This window comes from Sarcophilus harrisii, chromosome X (assembly GCF_902635505.1).
Source record: "Sarcophilus harrisii chromosome X, mSarHar1.11, whole genome shotgun sequence".
Lineage (NCBI taxonomy): Eukaryota > Metazoa > Chordata > Mammalia > Dasyuromorphia > Dasyuridae > Sarcophilus > Sarcophilus harrisii.
This window is the reverse complement of record NC_045432.1, coordinates 28,940,131-28,959,224: the sequence shown is the minus strand read 5'-3', so window position 1 is coordinate 28,959,224 and position 19,094 is coordinate 28,940,131. Positions and strand designations below refer to the sequence as shown.

The 19,094-nt window shown below is 41.1% G+C and overlaps 1 protein-coding gene across 5 annotated transcripts in view; it reads right to left on the bottom strand.

Annotated features, from left to right (window-relative positions):
* The window catches only part of GRIA3 (glutamate ionotropic receptor AMPA type subunit 3), a 274,208-nt gene that overhangs the window by 84,295 nt on the left and 170,819 nt on the right, over positions 1-19,094 (bottom strand). For all 5 annotated transcript variants that reach the window (XR_004230616.1, XM_031944843.1, XM_003774737.3 and 2 more), the window contains exons 7-10: positions 16,558-16,725; positions 8,667-8,771; positions 7,557-7,664; positions 5,167-5,373 (exon numbers count right to left, since the gene is read on the bottom strand). Coding sequence is in view for 4 of the 5 variants with exons in the window: in XM_031944843.1 (XP_031800703.1) it covers positions 5,167-5,373; positions 7,557-7,664; positions 8,667-8,771; positions 16,558-16,725 (588 nt within the window). In the remaining variant the exon portion in view is untranslated. The remainder of the gene's footprint in view (positions 1-5,166; positions 5,374-7,556; positions 7,665-8,666; positions 8,772-16,557; positions 16,726-19,094) is intronic.

The following is a 19,094-nucleotide window of genomic DNA, read 5'->3' as shown; positions in this document are numbered from 1 at the left end:
CAGATATTAAGTATTCAAGTCAGCAAATATTAAGTCATACAAAGTCAAATTGGAGATACAAATCTGTATCAGAGATGAGGTAATAATGGGAATACATTAAGTATATTTACCAAGAAAATGGAGTAGATCATATTTTCTTCTTTCTTTGGAACTTAAGGTGGTCACTATAAACCTGTTATTCCTGTACTGTGGCTGTCAAAAAGGGCAATTTAACTGGGAATTCTGACTAATAATACAATGTTTCTATTGCACTTTATGTTTTAATTCAGTTCACACTTATCAAATGCCTACTGTGTGCAATGCATGGTTCTTGGAGCCAGGAAGCCAAAGGAAAAATGGGAAAAAAAGGAAATGGGTTTATATTCCACTTTACAAAACCACTGTGGGCATCTCACCAATTTTGCCAGGCAAGGTGGGAAGGCAGAGGCTACAACTATTGCTGTCTACCTTCTTTCCCTGCTTCATAAGCTGTTCTAGCATGGTACCTAATGAAGAATCCTGGACCAGAGGTTCCAGTCCCCACTCTGCCATCATGGGTAAGTTATTTCACGTCTCAGTTTCCCCATTTGGTAAATAAGGGGGCCGGACTACATGACCTTTGAGGTTTCTGCCAGCATGAAGTCTTTCAACCTTGCTGTTCTCCTGAGAACATGTACAGTATGGAGAGCCAGAGAAACTGGTGGTCCAGAAGGGCTGGGACAGAGCCTATGTGGTGGTGGAGGCAGATAATTATGAGCCAATTCCCAACACAAGCTGCCGAAAGCAGGTGGCCGTTTCTAAGGCCATAACGTTCTGAAGAGTTTACATAATGGGGCCCATTGGGTGGCGCTGACATTTGTTTTTTTTAAAATAACTCCCGAGTGCCCCAAATATCAACTTTGACTATAATTTCTTTGGAAAAGATGAAACCCTTTTGGAAGGCAAATTCAATCCCCTTGGAATCACTCCTTCTCACTGCTTCACTAGCACAGACAATGAGCCCTCTTTAAAAGCTTTCTTCCAGTCTGCACTCTGTCACTGGTGTCCTTGGTATCCTCCATCGTATGGGACAGATGGCGCAGCCAAGCTGAAGGCGAGGCTCTTGGCCAATCCCCAAATGGGATTGCGGATGTTGGGCGCTGGACAGATTGCCCCTGCTGTACTTGGCTCCCTCATTCCAAAGCTGCTTCGGTTCTCTGGGGTTCACCTCCTGCCTGCACCTTGGTCTTTGCTATTAGATTGACCTCTGCCTCTTTGCAGACTCCTTTCCTCAGGGCACAATCTGGTTCTACTCAGAGGACTGTAGGATTTAGATCTGGACAGAACTTTAAAGACGACCCAATATTATTAGGACCAAACATCTAGAGCCTCCCCCCGCCCCAGGCCTCTAGTCCAACTCCTTCATTTTACAGAGGAGGAAACTGAGGTAAGGACAAACAAAATTTGGCCAACATCATACATTGGATCCCAAGATCATGAATTTAAATGGGAATGGACCTCAGAAAATTGAGCCCCAGGGAGTTTAACACAATGTTTCTATTGTACTTTATGTTTTAATTCAATTAACATTTATCAAATGCCTACTGTGTGCAATGCATGGTTCGTGGAGCTCCTTGGGGCTCAGGGAGTTTAAGTGACTTGCTTGAAGTCATACAGGTGAGAAATGTAGCAGGTAGGATTAAAACCTCAATCTCTTGACTGCAGAGCCAGGACTCTTTCCCCTATACTCTGAGTCCAGCCCCCTCATTTCTGGGGGGACGATCAAGGCCCCGAGTCAGACAGGAACATTGGACAATGGTTTAGATTTTGAGAGCCAGTCTCCAGCATAGTTGGTGCTTAGTAAATGTGGCCAAAGCCCTAATCACACAGGCCCAGAGTCGGGAATCCTGGTCCTCCAGGGCCTCTGGCACGGGCTGTCTCGATGTCTCCAAAGGCCCATCCAAAATGGTGGCCTGGGCCTACTTCATCTCCTGCTCAGACTACCACTAAGGAGCTGTTGGTTGGCAGGCTGCCCCTGTGGGGGTGGGACAGGACAGGGCACGACACAGAGGCCTCCCGAAATCCAAGTGTCATGCTCATGTCAGCAAGGTGACTACTTCCCTCCCACACATGTTCTCTCTTCCTCTCTCTATTCTGGAAATTATGCCAGTGGGGGTGTCCCTACCTGTCTTATTCTCAAGTGACTTGTCTATGAGTGGAACTAAGAGTCCCAAGAGTGAAAATGTACATCATCTCCCCTCTTCCCTATGTCTCTCTAGGGCTCCCCCTCCCCCTCCCATACCTGCCCCCTATTTCTACAGTGTGATGCTCCCAAAGGAAAAGCTCAGAGAGGAGGGGGGGAACATTTGATCTTTGAGGAATATGTGGTGCAGAGGAAAACTCTTGAATTTGGCATCTTGAAACCTGGGTTCCAGTACTGGCTCTGCTACTTACTGGGTGACCTTAGCCAAGTCACTCAAGTTCAATGAGCCAGAGTTTCCTCCTCTGGAAATGAAGGGGTCAGAGCATCCAGAACTCTCAGGTTCCTTTCAGCTCTACATGAAGCACAGATCCTATGACCTCACCTTCTGTAAGCGCTATAGGAACCCAGGCTCTTATGGCCAAATGCTTCAATTATTTAGGGACTGGCAGCCCATTAGCAAGTTAGTTTGTCTGCAATAACCTGGCCCTTCTCTGGGGGGATTCAAAGACTTGGGTTCAAATCCTTCTTCTGACAAATGCTAGGCAAGTTACTCAATCTCTCAGGGCCTCAGGATGCTTTAGAAGATTATTATCGACTTGGAGAACACATGAAATTAGACCTGGCCTTGAATCGAACTTCCTTTCTGCCAGAGAGATCCACTGGGTGCCCCATAAAGCTTTTTTATAGAACCCAGTAAGGACCAGATGGATGCTCCAAAAGTGCCAGGAAAGACTGGGCAGACTTTGGAGCAGGGAGAAAGGAGGTGAAATGCCCCCCACCAAATGGACGTGCATTGTCCCATGCATGCGTCCACTGGGTTGCCAGAGTCTGGTCAGCCTGGGAGTCCTGCCATTTGCCCTCTTGTTCCAGATCCAGACCTCTAGAGATCCTGTTCATTTTTCACCTCTTGCTCAGGGAATTATCATCAAATCAACATTAGCACTGTTATTGGAGAGGACTTGAGTCTTATCTCAATGACTCTATTCACCGTCCCCGGGACCCCCTAGACTGTATCCTAATGTATCCTAATCAGACTACAGCTACAATTCCTGGATGCTCTCCATTCATAGAACGGAAACCTCCTGAGGGTCATTTTCGACTTTTGGTTTTGAATTCCCAGCACTTAGCACAGTTCCCAGCACATAAATGTTTGTTGATTGATTGAATGGTAAAATCATAGGATCATAAATCCTGGGGATGTTGAGATAGAAGGGACCTTAAAAGTCATCTGGTCGACACTGATACATTTTTGGTGGTACTGTGAATGGATCTAACCATTCTGTAGAACAATTTGGAACTATGCTCAAAGGGGCTATCAAACTATGCATACCCTTTGACCCAGCAGTGTTTCTACTGGACTTATATCCCAAGGAGATCTGAAAGGAGGGAAAGGGACCCACATGTGCAAAAATGTTTGTGGCAGATCTTTTTGTAGTGACCAGAAACTGGAAACTCAATGGGTGTCCATCAGTTGGGGAATGGCTGACTAAGTTACATTATATGAATGTGATGGAATATTATTGTTCTGTAAGAAACAACCAGCAGGATGATTTCAGAGAGGCCTGGAGAGCCCTACATGAAGTGACGTGAAGTGAGATGAGCAGAACCCAGGAGATCATTGTACACGGCAACAACAAGATTATAATGATGATCAATTCTGATGGAGGCGGCTCTCTTCAACAATGAGATGATTCAAACCAATTCCACTTGTTCAGTGATGAAGAGAGCCATCGACACCCAGAGAGAGGACTATAGGAACTGAGTGTGGACCACAACATAGCATTCTCACTCTCTCTGTTGTTGTTTGCTTGCATTTTGTTTTCTTTCTCAGCTTTTCTTTTTCTTCCTTCTTGATCTGATTTTTCTCGTGCAGCAAGATAACTGTATAAATATGTATACACATGTAGGATTTAGCATATTTAACATGTATTGGACTACCTGCCAATAGGGGAGGGGTGAGGGGAAGGAGGGGAAAATTTGGAACAGAAAGTTTTGCAAGGGTCAGTGTTAAAAAATTACCCATACTTATGCTTTGTAAATAAAAAGCTTTAATTTAAAAAATGTCATCCAGTCCAGCTGACTCATTTTACAGACCATTGAGACCCAGAGAAATCTAATGACTTGTTTAAGGTCACATTGATAGTGATATCGGTGGGATTTCAACTCAGCTTCTCCCAGTAACGTATGTTATTTTATAGCCGAACTGGCAAGTGTGTGACCTTCCATTTCTGGCCTCCATGTCTTTTCAATTCTATATTCCCTATGGCTGGGAAGGTTTTTCTCCCCACCAGCTTGTAGAATCCCTAGCTTCCTCCAAGATTTAGCTCAAGTACTACCTGCAAGATGTCTATTTTTTATCCCTTAGAACAGGGGTCCTCAAACTTTTAAAATAGGGGGCCAGTTCACTGTCCCTCAGACTGTTTGAAGACCGGATTATAGTAAAAACAAAAACTTTGTTTTGCGGACCTTTAAATAAAGAAACTTCATAGCCCTGGGAGAGGGGGATAAACGTTCTCAACTGCTGCATCTGGCTTGTGGGCCGTAGTTTGAGGAACCCTGCTTTAGAATGATTAGATCCACCCCTTCACATGTTTTTTTTTTTTTCATTTTGAAAATTTTTTTTCAAAAATTTTTTTGAATTTTATTTTTTATTTTTATTTTTCAAAATACATGCAAAGATAGTTTGTAACATTCACCCTTGCAAACTCTTGTGTTCCATATTTTTCTCTCTCCTTCCCTTGCCCTCCCCTAGACAACAAGTAATTCAGTACAGGTTAACTATCTTCCACTTGCTTCTTAGCAACTTTGTACATATCTTCCATTTGCTTCTCTAGGCAACACTTGTTCTTTCCCCTTTCCCTTTCCCCTAAATAAAAAGTAAGCTCTTTAAGGTCAGGAACTGTTTTGTTGTATTATTAAGGCACACAATAGACTTTTACAAATGCCTGTTGAATTTAATTGGTTGAAATGAAAAGCAGGGGGAAGAAAGTTGAATGGAAACTTACCCCATAGACAAGCTCCCCAACCATGCCGTTCCATATTTTTGTCTCAGGATCCCTTGCGCCATATTTCCCATCTCCAACAATGGACAGCTTGTATTTGATCCTCACATGCTTGGCTATTTCATAGGCTAAGTCAACGCAATAGCCTTCATAGCGCTCATTACCTTCTAATTGCTCATGGTTCTTCTTGTACATGACATAGGGAGATTCCTTTGGGATCAAAATGAAGATCAAAAGTTAACTCAAGCAAACGATCCTAAGCGAGAGAAGCACCTAATCTGGAAGTATGGGCTTCCTTAGTTTATAGCTGAGAAGCTTAGCACTCGTGTGGCTGTCATTACATTGAATCCATAGGTAAAAGTCCTTTAAACTACAATTCACTGGATTGGACCATTATTCCAGGCACTCAGCAGCTGCTCTGTAAAAGCTTAAAAATCCATAGAGGAGATTTCTACATGTGGAATCCTGGAGCTGGACCAACTGTCCACATGTATAGCCCTCAGTCATGCAGAGGCTAATAGCCCTTGATGGCTCAGGGATTTGTAAGGCCAAGAAAAAAAAAGGGACTTTCTGAGGTGGAAGAAGAAAGTCAATTGGCACTCACTAATCCATGCTATCTGGGGAGAAAGTCAGCTGAAACTGGCAGAAAGTCTGGATTATAGGATTATTTGGAAGAAAATAAAATTCGAATGAATCTGAATGCTCCCGGTTACTAGACATGGTCAAAACAGTGTGAGTAAAAGTCCTCAGAGCTGCTTTAAGAAATCGACAAGGATGATGTGGTGACTTCCGATTAGCTTGTAAATTAATAGTTTATTAACGGATTAGGATTTTTCCCCCCAAAAAAGTCCAGAGGAGAACTCTAACCTAGCTCTAGTCCTGTCTGCCCTTGTCCCCAGGAAGGTTCCCCAATTTGGCATTAGTGGGGTCTAAATAAATGAGTTTTGCCTGAACTCTGTAATCTTCCTCAAGCTCTATGAAATCGATTTGTCTTCTGTTCCCTACAAATGGACCAAATGGATTTTTGAAAAGCCCTTGTGGAATCCTTTTAGAGCAGTCATCGAATGAATAATCACACTTGACATATGGGAAGCAGGTTTTTTTTTAAAGTTTTCATGTTGTTTTAACCCTGGGAGAAGGCAAGGAAGAAATTATTCTCCCCATTCAACAGAGGGGAAAACTATGGGGGGAGGCGTAGTTAAGGGACTTTCCCAAGAGCCCAAACTTAGGAAGTAGCAGACCTGGGCTTAGAATCCAGATTTGTTTTCTTTACACCCAGGGCCTTTCCTCTAAGAACATGCTGCTTCTCAAAAAGAAAAGATTTAATTGAACTTTAAGGTGAGGTCACAATAGGTAGATGGGACCTCCTAGTCATTATTTTGACATTTTAAACATACCAAGAGGCAGCACAGTGTAATGAGCAGAGAGTGAGTGTAAGAGCCAGGAAGCCCTGGGTTCAAGGGCCCGATCTGTTTCACCCCTGGAAGTCACCTCCCTCCTGGTGCCTCAAAACAGCTCTGGGAGTTAGTTGTTGGACGTTTGCTGATCGGCACTGGCAGAAAGAAGTCAATGAAATGAAGCCCTGATCCACATGCAAACTCATAATCTCAGTGGGTTAAAAGCAATGAGATGGATATTAGAGAAAGGGATTAGAACTGTGTTTTCATTGGTATAGGGAACTCCCAAGTGAGGAAATTTCTTCTACCATTGCAGCTTCTCTCCAATTTATAATCTTCAAGATTTTCCCAGAGTACCAAAAGATTAAGAGGTTTAGCCAGGGTTATAGAACCATTTTTTATAAAATATACTATCAAATAAATACAGGACCAGCTGAGGAGATGGGCGACATGACTGAGTGGATAAAGTCAGGAAGACCCAAGTTCTAGTCTCTAAAAACTTTTAGTTGTGTGACTATGGGCAAATCCCTTCATCTCTATGAGTCTCAGTTTCTGCAGTTGGAAAATGGGCATAATAATAGCAAAGTACCTACCCTCACAGAGTTGTTGTTGAGACTCAAATGATGTATTGCTAATAAGTGCTTTGCAGATGCTTAAAGTACCATAGACATGCCAACAATTATCATCCTCATCATTTATTGAGAGAGAAGCCAACCTCCACTGGTAGATATGTAATGTCAACAGACTTGTAGATAGACCCCCAGCAGCTAGAGTAGACCCCTTTTGGAGGATCGATGGGAAGATAGACAAGAGGAGGATGAGTAGCAATAGAGGGAATCTTCACATTGGGGAGCTCTCTTCTCCATTGGAGTAGGGAGGGATCGCAGTGAGTTGGAGCGGGGTGTTCTCCTTGACCTAGAGCCACTTTATGAAAAGTTTTTAAACAATCATTTGATTTTGCTAGAAAGAAAAACACCCCTTCTCTCAAGAACTTACCAGAATGGTAGTCACCACTATAGTCCTATTTTCAGAGGATGAACTGTCATTGCTGACTTGCTGATCCAGGAAAGGGACAAATCTTTCATATTCATTCCAATAGCCAGCCTGCAAAGATCAGACATGTTACTTGCTTACTTCTTTATCACTCTGTAAGTGATGGATAGAATTCCATGGCTGCAGTAAAGCCATATAAATAAAAAAAAGTTGATTGGATTTTACCAACAGGATAGATGTGTTTGGTCTCTGCCCTCCTTGCCCTCCCCCGCCACACACAAAGGTGTGGTATCTCCTCATTCTGGGTATTTTCACACCTATATTTTGTGAAATAATTTGTCTTGCTGAAGTGTGAAGAGCACTTTTCTTTTTTTTCCTGTTCTTTCTATGACTCTCTTATCCAGGAACTGCGAGGAGGTCTTCTATAGGAAGTCCAAGGAAGCAGTGGGCTTCCTATAGAAATGACACAAGGTATGGTACTTAGTGCTTAATAACCCTGCTGATGTGTATGCAAGAGGATGTTTAATGTCTACCCCCTGTTCAGTTAAGAAATGTGGTGAGAGTTAAGGGGCCAGAGTAGAGACAAATCAACTGTCAAATGAGATGTTTACTGGAAGTAGTTTTGTGGGCCCTGCCCAGCTTAGTATTCTCTGTTCTTTTGGCTCTGGCGTTCGATGTTCTATGTTCTCCTGGCTCCGATATTCTGTATTCCGCGTTCAAATGACCCAACCAGCTTGGACATTCTATGTCTATTGGTAGTCATAGAATTCACCTCAATGGAGAGGTACTTCCCTTGGTTCTGAAGTTCTCAGGGCCCCCAATTCCCAATGGGGATTTGACAAGGATAAAAAGATCCAGAGGCATATTTTGCAATATTGAGAGAACATCTCATTTTCAATTGTCTCATAACAGCCCATGCACTCTTAAACCTATTACTTTGCTGTGCTTGGGTAGGGATGATCTTGAGGGGAAAATAATTCCTTCTCCAAATATGTGGAAATATCACTTGGATAATAGTCTTGCTCCCCATGGTGTTCTATTATGTTTGTCTTTGTGCATCAGAATTAACATGTGGCCCATTTTCTTTGGTGACTTTATAGCTCATTTACTTACTTTTCGAGAGCCAGTGACTTTCATTTCATACACATCAATTGTATAATTTGTACGACGTCCATAAGTATCGAATTGGATATTTCCAGTCATTCCTTGTACTTGGACCTGAGTGAGGGGAGGGGAAGAGAAAAAAAGAGAAATGGAAGGGAAAGGAGAGGTGAGAGGGAAAGAGGGAAAAGAAAGGGAGAGAGAGGCAGAAAGAACATTTAAATAGTGCAGCAATACTGTCTTTTTTATATAGTGGTATGAATAGGTTACTAGAAGTTTGACTAATTCTGGTTTATTTGGAGAAATTCCATTTTAAATAATTTGCTGTTCAGTCATTTTTCAGTTGTGCCTGACTCTTAGTGACCCCATTTGTTTGCCTTTTTTTTTCTTCAGCTCATTTTACATATGAGGAAACTGAGGCAAACAGGTTTAAATGATTTGCCCAGGATAGTAAGTGTCTGAGGCCAGATTTGAAATCAGGAAGAGAAGTCTTTGTGATTGCAAGTCCAGCACTCTATTCACTGTGCAACCTGTCTGAATAATTACACATGGTCTATACTGCTAGAATCAGCAACTGCTTCTTGGGATTTTCTAGGTCTTTTCATTGAAAAGTGTGACATACTTTTCTATGATCTCATAGGCAGGCAGAGTAGGTGGCCACCTACATTATATAATTAGACAATGGCTTCCCTAGCCCCATGCCTGAAATTCACACTATGAATCTCTGCATAAGATCCTTCTGAGAATTGTAATTTAAACTAGGCGAAGCCCCGATATGAATGAGGAAATGATAAAAGGCAAACGTCCTGATTTTCAGAAAAAAGAGGAGTCTGCAAGCTATAGGCCAGTGAACTTAACTTCAAATTTGAATGTATTACTAAAGGGATGCTTAGTACATATCTAGAAAAAGGAAACAATAATCAGATACAGCTGGAAAACATGGCTGCATCAAGATCAGGGAATGCTGGATTAACAACAAGATTTCCTTTTTTTGATTAGGTTACTACCTTTTCAGAATCAAGAGATGCATTAAATATAGCTTATCTTGGGTTTAGTTAAACATTTGACGACTGCTCTTTTGCTATTCTTGTGGAAAAGATAGAGAGATGTGGGTTGTATGTTGGGTGGGTTCAGAGTCGGGAAGAAGATAGTGTCAAATGGCCGTCATTAATAAACCAGTGCTACTTTTTTTAGGGTGGTGGGTCTTGTCCTGTCCAACATTCTTTATAAACGATTAAGACGATAGCATAAATTGAATGTTTATGAGATTTGTGGATTACTAGAAGTTGGGAGACATAGATACTAAGATGGAGGACTGAATCAGGATTCCCCTGCCTCTCGAAAGATCTGAAGAGCCTAGAAAGATAAGCTAGACATAAAGTCCTACATGTGACCTAAAAAAATCCAACCACATAAAGTCTGGGAAGATATATCTAGACAGTAATTAAGGTGAGCAAAGTCCAGAGGTCTTAGTGGACTGCAAGCTCAATATGAGATAACGGTGTAAAAAGGCAGACTAAAACATTAATATGAAGTTAGAGTCCAATAGGAAAGGTAGAAGGTCCCAAATGAGAATGGTGACAGTCCTCTGTTCTGGTCAGACTGTATCTTAGGGAGGAAATAGAAAAGCAAGGATTTCTCTAGAGGCAGATGATCAGGACTGCTAGACAAGTGGAGGTTGTCACTTGAGAATCAGGTAAAGGAACTGGGGATGTTTCACTAAGAAAAGAGAAAATGTGTGTGTGGGGAAATGTATCAACTGCTTTAAGGCATTTGAAACACTAACAGAGAAGAGGAGTTTCAGTTACCCCCAGAGGATAGAATTAGGAGCAGTAGGTATACATTTCTGAGACAAATTTGGGCTTGATGAGAGGGAAAACACTCCAAAGATTGAAGCTGTCCAGAAATGGAATGGGCTGCCTTGGGGGCTAGTGAGGGGTTTAAGTTGGATAACAACTGGCAGAGAAGGCTCTTGTTCAGTTCTGGGTTAGACTAAGGGGCCTCTGAGGTTCCTTCCCATCCTGAGATTGGGTGATTCTTTGAAACCTTATTACTTGGGAGGAATAACACATTTCCTTTGATGGGGATTAATTTTTTTTTCTTTTTCAGGTGACATTTAAATATCCTTATTTCTTTAGTTAATCTTTAATTTTTTATTATAGCTTTTTATTTACAAGATATATGCATGGGTAATTTTTCAGCATTGACCCTTGCAAAACCTTCTGTTTCAACTTTTCCCCTCCTTCCCCCCACCCCCTCCCCTAGATGGCAGTTAGACCAATATATGTTAAATATGTTAAAGTATATGTTAAATATAATATATGTATACATGTCCATACAGTTATTTTGCTGCACAAGAAAATCGGACTAGGGATTAATTTTTCTGATGAATTAACTCTTTACCACTCAGTTTCTCTCTAGAGAGAACAAAGTCTCAAAGAAATGGGACAAATGACTTCTCTGTTGTTCCCACAGTTATTCTTAATGTCATGAACTAGCTAGGGGCATAGAGCAATGGAAAAATTAGTAACCTTGGTGATCTGTGTCTTGATTTCCCAAGCCATAAAAGAGGGGGGGATTAACCTGCCACTCTGTGTTCTAAGTGATTCTGATTGAGACAGGTAGACCAATTTCTTTCCGCACTTCTCAAGGTGCACTGGTGTGTTTTGGATGAAAGGTGCTCCATAAAGCTAAGCCATTATCATTACCCACTCACATTACTCATTTGGTGTGTAGGAGCTGAGTACTTAGTTTCAAAGAAAAAAGAATCTGTCTCGTTTCCCCAGTATGGAAGGATGAAATATTTTTTTTATCACTTATCAAAAGTGACAAGCTGTCAGGCAAGTCAGAAGAAGTAATGGACTTCTGCTGTAGTCAAGAAGATGGATGTCACACATTAGGGAACATTTTGGTAAGGGGAAGAGGGGTTTGTTCACCAGTGGATGAATATCTAAGGCATTGTGTGGAACGACTATTTCTGGGAGCCTTGATATCCCTCATCAGAGGAGAAACAAACTCAGAATTTCAGAGTTTGAGTAGCCATCTCATCCAACCCATATGTGGAAAACAATCCTCTCTGCAACATCCTGGAAAAGTAGTCACATAGCCTTTGCCTAGAGACCTTATATGTGAGGTTCCTGGGCCGTCCTTCCTTCTTTGAGACAGATCTCATTGGTAGGAAGTTTTTCTTGATATCAAACCTAAATGTGCCTCAAAGGCAGCTCCCACACATTGTCCCCGTTTCTTCCCTCTGGGGTCACGTAGAACAAGGTGAATCATTCTTTTTCACATGACAACCCTTTATATACTTGAAGATATGGCCCCTCTATAAGCCTTCTGTTTTCTAGGCTAAATATCTCTGCTCCATTAGGTTGTGGCTAATCGCTTTTGTTCCCTAAATGCTATTTGAAGGTGTTCTAGGAAGGCAGGTGGGAAGGGGAAGCAATGTGTGCGTGTACATGTTAAGTATATGCATGAGCATGAGTGTGTGAGGAAAACATTAGAGAAAATAATTCAGCTATTTCTCAGAAGTAAGTTTGTCCCTGTTTTAGGATACAGTCGAGCGTCTGGAACGTCACATCTCCCTCACATGACAACAAAACATTATCGTGGACCACACAGATTGGGAGTTGGTGATAATTCAGCCATGCTGAGCTGAATTTTAACATTAGCTCTTAAAAATAACAGGGTTGGCTAAGCCATTGAAGAGTCGGAACAAGATTACACAAGGTAACAGTTTAGCTTACTTAAGAGAATACAAGGCTTTTGAGAACTTAAGATGCATCTGCTGTACAGCCAAGTATCTTGGCAGATACTTGATGTTTATTGATTTGCATTGAATCTAAAGGAAAAAAAAGTGGAAAAGGAAAAAAAAGCTCTATACAGTGAAGTTCTTAACAATTAGAGCTGTCCTCAAATGGAATGGATGGCTTCAGGAGGTGATATTACTGGAATCCTCCAAGCAAAGGTTGGATGATCACTTGTCAGGAATGTTGCCAAAAGGATTCATGCTTCAAGAATGGGTGGGATTAGTTGAACTTCAAAGTCTCTGTCAGTTCAGAGATCCTGAGATTTTATTGTCTCCATCATGTTCTACCTAATAATATTTATTTGGGTATGTATCCTTTACAGTAGGTCGCTGCCTTCTGGAAGGCAGGACCTGTATCATTTTTCCATTTTTGCATCCTTAGCACCAATTATAATCCTTTCCTAATAGCTGGTATATAAGAAATAAGTTTAATGGATGAGTGAATATCATCATCATCATCTTCATTATCATCATAACAGCTAACATTTATATTATTCTACTATGCACCAGGCACTGTGCCAAGCAGAATAACAATTAGTATCTCACTCGATTCTCAAGACAACCCTAGGATATAAATATTATTATTATACTCATTGCCCAAACGAAAAAACTGAGGCAAACAGAGGCTAAGTGACTTGCCCAGGGTCATACAGATAGTATCTAAAGCCAGATTTGAACTCAGGTCTTTCTGGTCCAGCACTCTGTCCACTGTACCACAAAATTATATGATAATAAACCATTTTAATCTATTCATTAAAGTAGATCACCTAGGGACCTCTATTGAGGCAATATTTTTGTTAGTCTGATGTGAGTTACCATATACCCCAAAGTTATAGAACGCAATTTGAAAGTTTATTCTGTAAATCATTTTACTAATTTAGCCCAGCCTCTCCAGTTAATGAATTAGTTGTATAGTTTTTATGTTTAGTTTTTTCTATTTCTCCTCTAATTCTCAAGTTTTCTTCTTTTGGATTTGCTTTAGGACTGCTATTTTGCATATTTTCTAGTCTTTTAAATCACAGGCTCAGTTCATTGTGATCTTTTTCCATTTTGTTCCTATGTTTTTAGAGATATAAAATTTCTTTTTCTGAGAACTGTTTTAGCTGCATACCTTAAGTTCAGGACTGATGATTATAATTGATTATTATCCTTTTAAATTAATTGTTTATTGCTTCTATGATTTCTTCTTGCACCCAGTCATTACACCGGATGACAGTATTTACTATCCAGTTAGACTTTTGTCTTTTGTTCATATTTGGTTTGTTATTATTTTTGTTACCTTATCTGTAAAGCACACTTACCATATCTACCTTTTACATTTGTTTATGACCCTTTATCATCATTTTTAAAAATCAAGATACCACGGGATGCTGGGAAACATACATAGTTTTAAAAACTCCTACTTAGGCACTGGCATATGTCAATCATGTCTAACTTACCCCCCCAAATTCAATCAGTTCTCTATTTTCCTTCTTGTTTATCTTTCTGTTGGTTAATTCAACTCTGACACAAGCATATTAAAATCTTTTGCTATCATTGTGTTACTATCAGTCTTTTTTCTTTTTCTTTTTCTGCAATTTTCTAGCTTGTCTTTGAGGAACTCAATTACTTGTCCATTTGGTGTATATACATTTTGTTTTGTTATTTTTCAAATTCTATGGTGCCTTTAAACATAATACAGTCTTCCTGCCTGTTTCTCTTGACTTTATCAATTTTTATTGTTACCTTATCTGAAATCATGATGGCAAATCCTGCTATTTCTAGTCATCTGAAACATAATAGATTCTGTCCCCTCATTTTCACTCAATTTGTATGTTTTAAATATAGTTCTTGTCTGAGGCAAATTGTTTGGTTTTGTTTTCTTATCCACTCTATTTCTTCTTTTTATTGGAAAACTCAGTCTATTCACATTTAGGGTTATAGTTCTTAACTGTGCAGTTTCTCCACATAGTAATATTGATCTACATTGTTCTTGCAAGTGATGAGTTTAAAATCGTGGTTCCTTTCTATTTTTCCATTTGGACGAAGGAGAGATTAGAGATATTCCTGCATCCCTCTCAATGGAAATTTCTCTTACTGCTATGGACAGAACATTGGATTTAGAGTCAAAAGGACACGTGTTAGAATCTTTGCTCTGGTGTCTTTGCATCCTTTGGCAAAATCTCTTCTCGTTATTGTGCCTCAGTTTCTTCCTCGGTACAGTGAGGGTTTGTGACTAGAGGGTTTTGAATTAGGTCTCTTTAGCTCCATATCCTCTGCTCTGATTCACTCTGGGGGCATTTAAAAAATTTCACAGGTTGTTCTTGTTTTGCCTGACAACACAAATCCTATAACTGCTGTGAAGGTTGAATTTAATTAACTGCTCTTCAGAACCATGTGGCGCCATGTCCCTAAATCAGCACTGAGGACATTTGGTGAGGAACTGACATAATGACATGAGAACTGGCACGAGGAGAAGGACAAACATTTTTCTCTCTTGGAAAGACCTGGGGGCTGCTAACCTCTTTGGATCAAATGTCTTCAACTTGGCAAACAGGAGGCAGCATACGTGAACTGAGGAACACAGTGGGGGGGTCTTTGCTATTACTTCATTGCCAACTTGGTCAGGCTCAGCATTTCCTAGCATTGCTTGCCTTTGCCCATGCTCCTTTGGACAATGAAGAATCAGGACACGTCAACAATGGCAAGAAGAGAGAATCCAGGGTTTCTTTTTCTTTTCTTTTTGCTGAGGCAATTGGGGTTAAGTGACTTGCCCAGGGTCACACAGCCAGGAAGTGTTAAATGTCTGAGGGCAGATTGGAACTCAGGTCCTCCTGACTTCAGGGCTGGTGCTCTATCCACTGCACCACCTAGCTGCCCCAAGTCCAGGATTTCTTTGTGGGGAAGATGGAAGCAGGGAGAAGCTTATGGACAGTAGGGAAGAGCTTTTTCCCAGAAGTTGGGCCACTTGAGATTTCCCCTAGTCACTAATAGCCTTTGTTGGAGATTATGAGGGAGAGCAGGTACAATCTGGTATCCTCCCAGTACAAAAGTAAACTTTGTACACGTTTGATTTGTCTATTCTTTGCATTTCTAACCTCCTGGTGAGGTCTGGGAATCAATCACATTCCCGTACTTCCTTCATTAGAAGAAGAGAAAGAATATTAAAAGGATAGGTACCCTTATTAGCTATTCTAACTTAGTAGCTATGAGGTGACAAAAAACCTTTGGGAAGCTTATTATTCAGCTTACACTGAGAACTGGAAGAGACGTTAGAAGCCATATTATCCAGTTCCCTCTGTTACAGTTGGAGAAAGTAAGGCCCAGGCGAGGGAAGGAACTTGCTTAAGGCCACATGACTAGAGCCCAAACTAGAATAAGACTCCTAACTCTAAATCTTGTGATCTTTCTATTGAATAAGTAGCTTCCTGCATTCTAAATCTCCTATATGAAGTCGGGTCTCTGCTTGCAAAGTCTCAGTCTGCTAGGAGGAGTTCAGCCCAAATTCATCCACCTTTTTCTCTTACCTTTGCTTGTGCTCTTCCCTATGGCTAGAGCGTTCCTCCTTCCTCTCCATTTATGGAATTACTATTCAGTTTTCAAAGCTGTGCTTAAAAGCCAACTCTTTCAAGGAGCTTTTCCTGAGTCCTTTGGTTGGTAATGAGGCCCTACTTGCCCAGGATTTCACATGAAATTTTGTACCTTTGTAATGAACTTATGTAATATTATACATTACAGTAGTTTGTTTTGATGTCTTATTGCCCTTACTCGAATGTAAGCTTCATAAAGGCTGATCTACTTTGTCTCTCTCGCAGAACTAGAAACTGCACTGTGCAAAGTAGATACTCAATGAATGTTTATTGAATTGAACCAAATTCTAGCATAGATCTTAAATTTACAGAGCCCATGCTCCTAGTTCCAGATTTTCATTGGTGAACTGAACCATGTTTCTCTTTTCCATATTCCTTCCTAGTCCTTCCATATCTACCTTATACCCTCTCTCTGCTTTTGTCTCTCAACGATGGAGAAGTCTTATCGCTTTGTCCATACCCAGAAAGAAACATCCCACCTTCCATTGTTCATCCTGCCCCTCTTAATCCTCATCTTGACCATTACCATTTTTAGAGCTCTCTCAATGTCGATTCCTTGGCTCCATGGCACTGCAGGGTTGGCCAAGCAGTCTCCAGCGCTGCCTCTCCTGGAGACGTCCACTCGCTGCCTGCGCAGGTAGCGGAAAGCTTCCGCTATGACCAGTATGGCATCGTGTGTCAAGGCGGATGTGTACTGAAAGAAAGCATGACATTGTGATACCCTGCCATTAGAGATGGAAAAGATAGGTGGTCATTTAGTTCAAGCTCCTGAGTTCACAAGAGAGGGACCTGGATTCTGGGCAAGGTCTGAAAGGAAAACAACGAGGCTGTATTAGGCCCAGGATTAGAACCCGATGCTCTCTCCCCCTACTACCTCATTGTTCACACAATCTATTCATCACCCTGTGCCTTCTTTCATCAGGGAGTCACCTTTAGTGATGACTGCAATAGAAAGGGATCTAGTCACCTCCCTGCCTTGAGTTGGCTCTGCATATGATCCATCCTTGAGTACTGTGTCACACAGATTGTAAAAGATGTGAGCTCCTCCCTAGTATGCTTTTGGACCCCATCTACTGTATGGTGAAGAGTTCAGTAATTGGTTGGAAGGGTGGGTGCTCTAGACTCTTAAGAAGGCATCATGGGGCTCTGGGATATTTTTTCCTCTAAAACATTGAATATGTAATTTTGTATATTATTCATTCAATTATTCAATATCTGTAATATTAAATATATAATTTTGTAAAGGTCCCCAAACCCTGCTACATCTAACATCCTTTTCTGATACCTTGTCATAGTGAGGAGAGAACCCAGGCCCTCAAAGGCAATGTCATGGATTGGCATTTGGGTCCAGCTTTGTGTCCGCTTAGCCAAGTAGGGGAGTGTGTGTGTGTGTGTGTGTGTGTGTGTGTGTGTGTGTGTGTGTAGTTCATTCTTATAAGGCTGACCTCCCAGAGATAATTTTTTTTTGGTCATAGCATGAAAACATTAACGATGATAGAGGGAGGCTCTGATCTACATTAACAGAAGGAAGATTCACATTGAGGAAATAACTGATATTTTGAAGTTACCGAGTGAACAAAAACAGTCGTTACTGTGTGGAGAGATTTAATTTCTTCTTTTCTGCCCCCTAATGCCCTCACCCCTTCCTTTCATTGAAGGGTATTCCGTCTGACTGAAGCCCTGTGGGACATCATTGATGGGTTCTGTCAATATAGTTTAAGCCTCAAAGTATTTCATGTCTAAATGAGCTTGGCAAATGCTGCTGGGCTTATGGCAAGAGCTCTGAATCTGAAGTCAGGGATCTGGGCTTGGATTGCAATTTTGCCATTTAGTAGCTTTTTGACTTGGGGCAAAGTCACTTTCCTCCCTGAGTCTCTGCTTCTTCATTTGGAAAGTGAAGAGGATATTTTAGGGTCTCTTTCAGTTCTGACATTTTACATTCTGAAATCCCTCTCAGCGCTGACATTCTTTGTTCTGAGTTCCCTCCCAACCCTAATTGTCTATGTCCTTTGGCCCCCTCTTCCCCCCCCCCATCTCTGACATTCTCTGGTCTCAGGCCCCTCCCATCTCTGACATTTTGTATTCTAAAATCCCTCCCAGAACTAATATTCTTTGTTCTCTCAGTCTTATTAGTCTATAGTTTTTGGTCCTCCTCCCCAGCTTGACATTTTATGTTCCAAAGGGCCCTCCCATCTCTGAAGATTCAATTAATTTAATAAAGAAGGCTTGTGAGGTGAAGGGAAGGTTAGCTACGGGTTAGAACAAAGCTCCTTAAACCGTGGGTCATAACCCCATATGGGGTCATGTAACTGAATGTGGGGGTTGCTAAATTATGATTTATTATTGATTAACGTTTGATTTGTAGAACTATTTTATATACTTACATACCCTGGGTTACATGAAAATTTCTTGGGCAAAAGGGGTCATGGAAAAAAGAATTCTGATTAGAGAATATTCTCAAATACTATTCTCAAATATTCTCAAGCTGGGCTGATGTTTGCAAGAGAAAACCCAGCTCTCTTGTTTATTTAGGGGAAAAAATGGAAATGGCCAAGTAAGACAGGCTGGAATTCATTTGGACGAAACATTAATCATTCCTGCCTGGGCCTTGTTTCTGGCAAACTAAGACCTAGAGCCAGTAATCAATCAGTCTTCACTTCTATGGGGGGGGGGAACAAAAGGCAAAGTTGGTTTTTTATTGAAGCAAATTCCAGTTGTTATTGGGTTTTCCATCTGAGCATGTCACCTATTTTTAGGGACTATTGCTAGTTGCAAGGAGACTGCATCCTGCCTGCTCTGCTAGGAATGGGACTGGTGACCAAATGGCAACTTCAGATTTGGGATGGCATTTGTGCACAAATCAAATTGGCAAAGCCGTGGGAAAAGCACTGGATGTCAACGGATCTAGTGCCGGGCATTTAGTATGAAGCTTAGTACATAGTAGGCATTTAATAAATGTTTACTGACTGACAGGCAGTAGGCTTCTGGCTTGGTCCCTGTGTGTTTTGAAATATTTTAGGGACTATTCTCTGCACACTCAAAACCCCAGATTCATCATTTGCT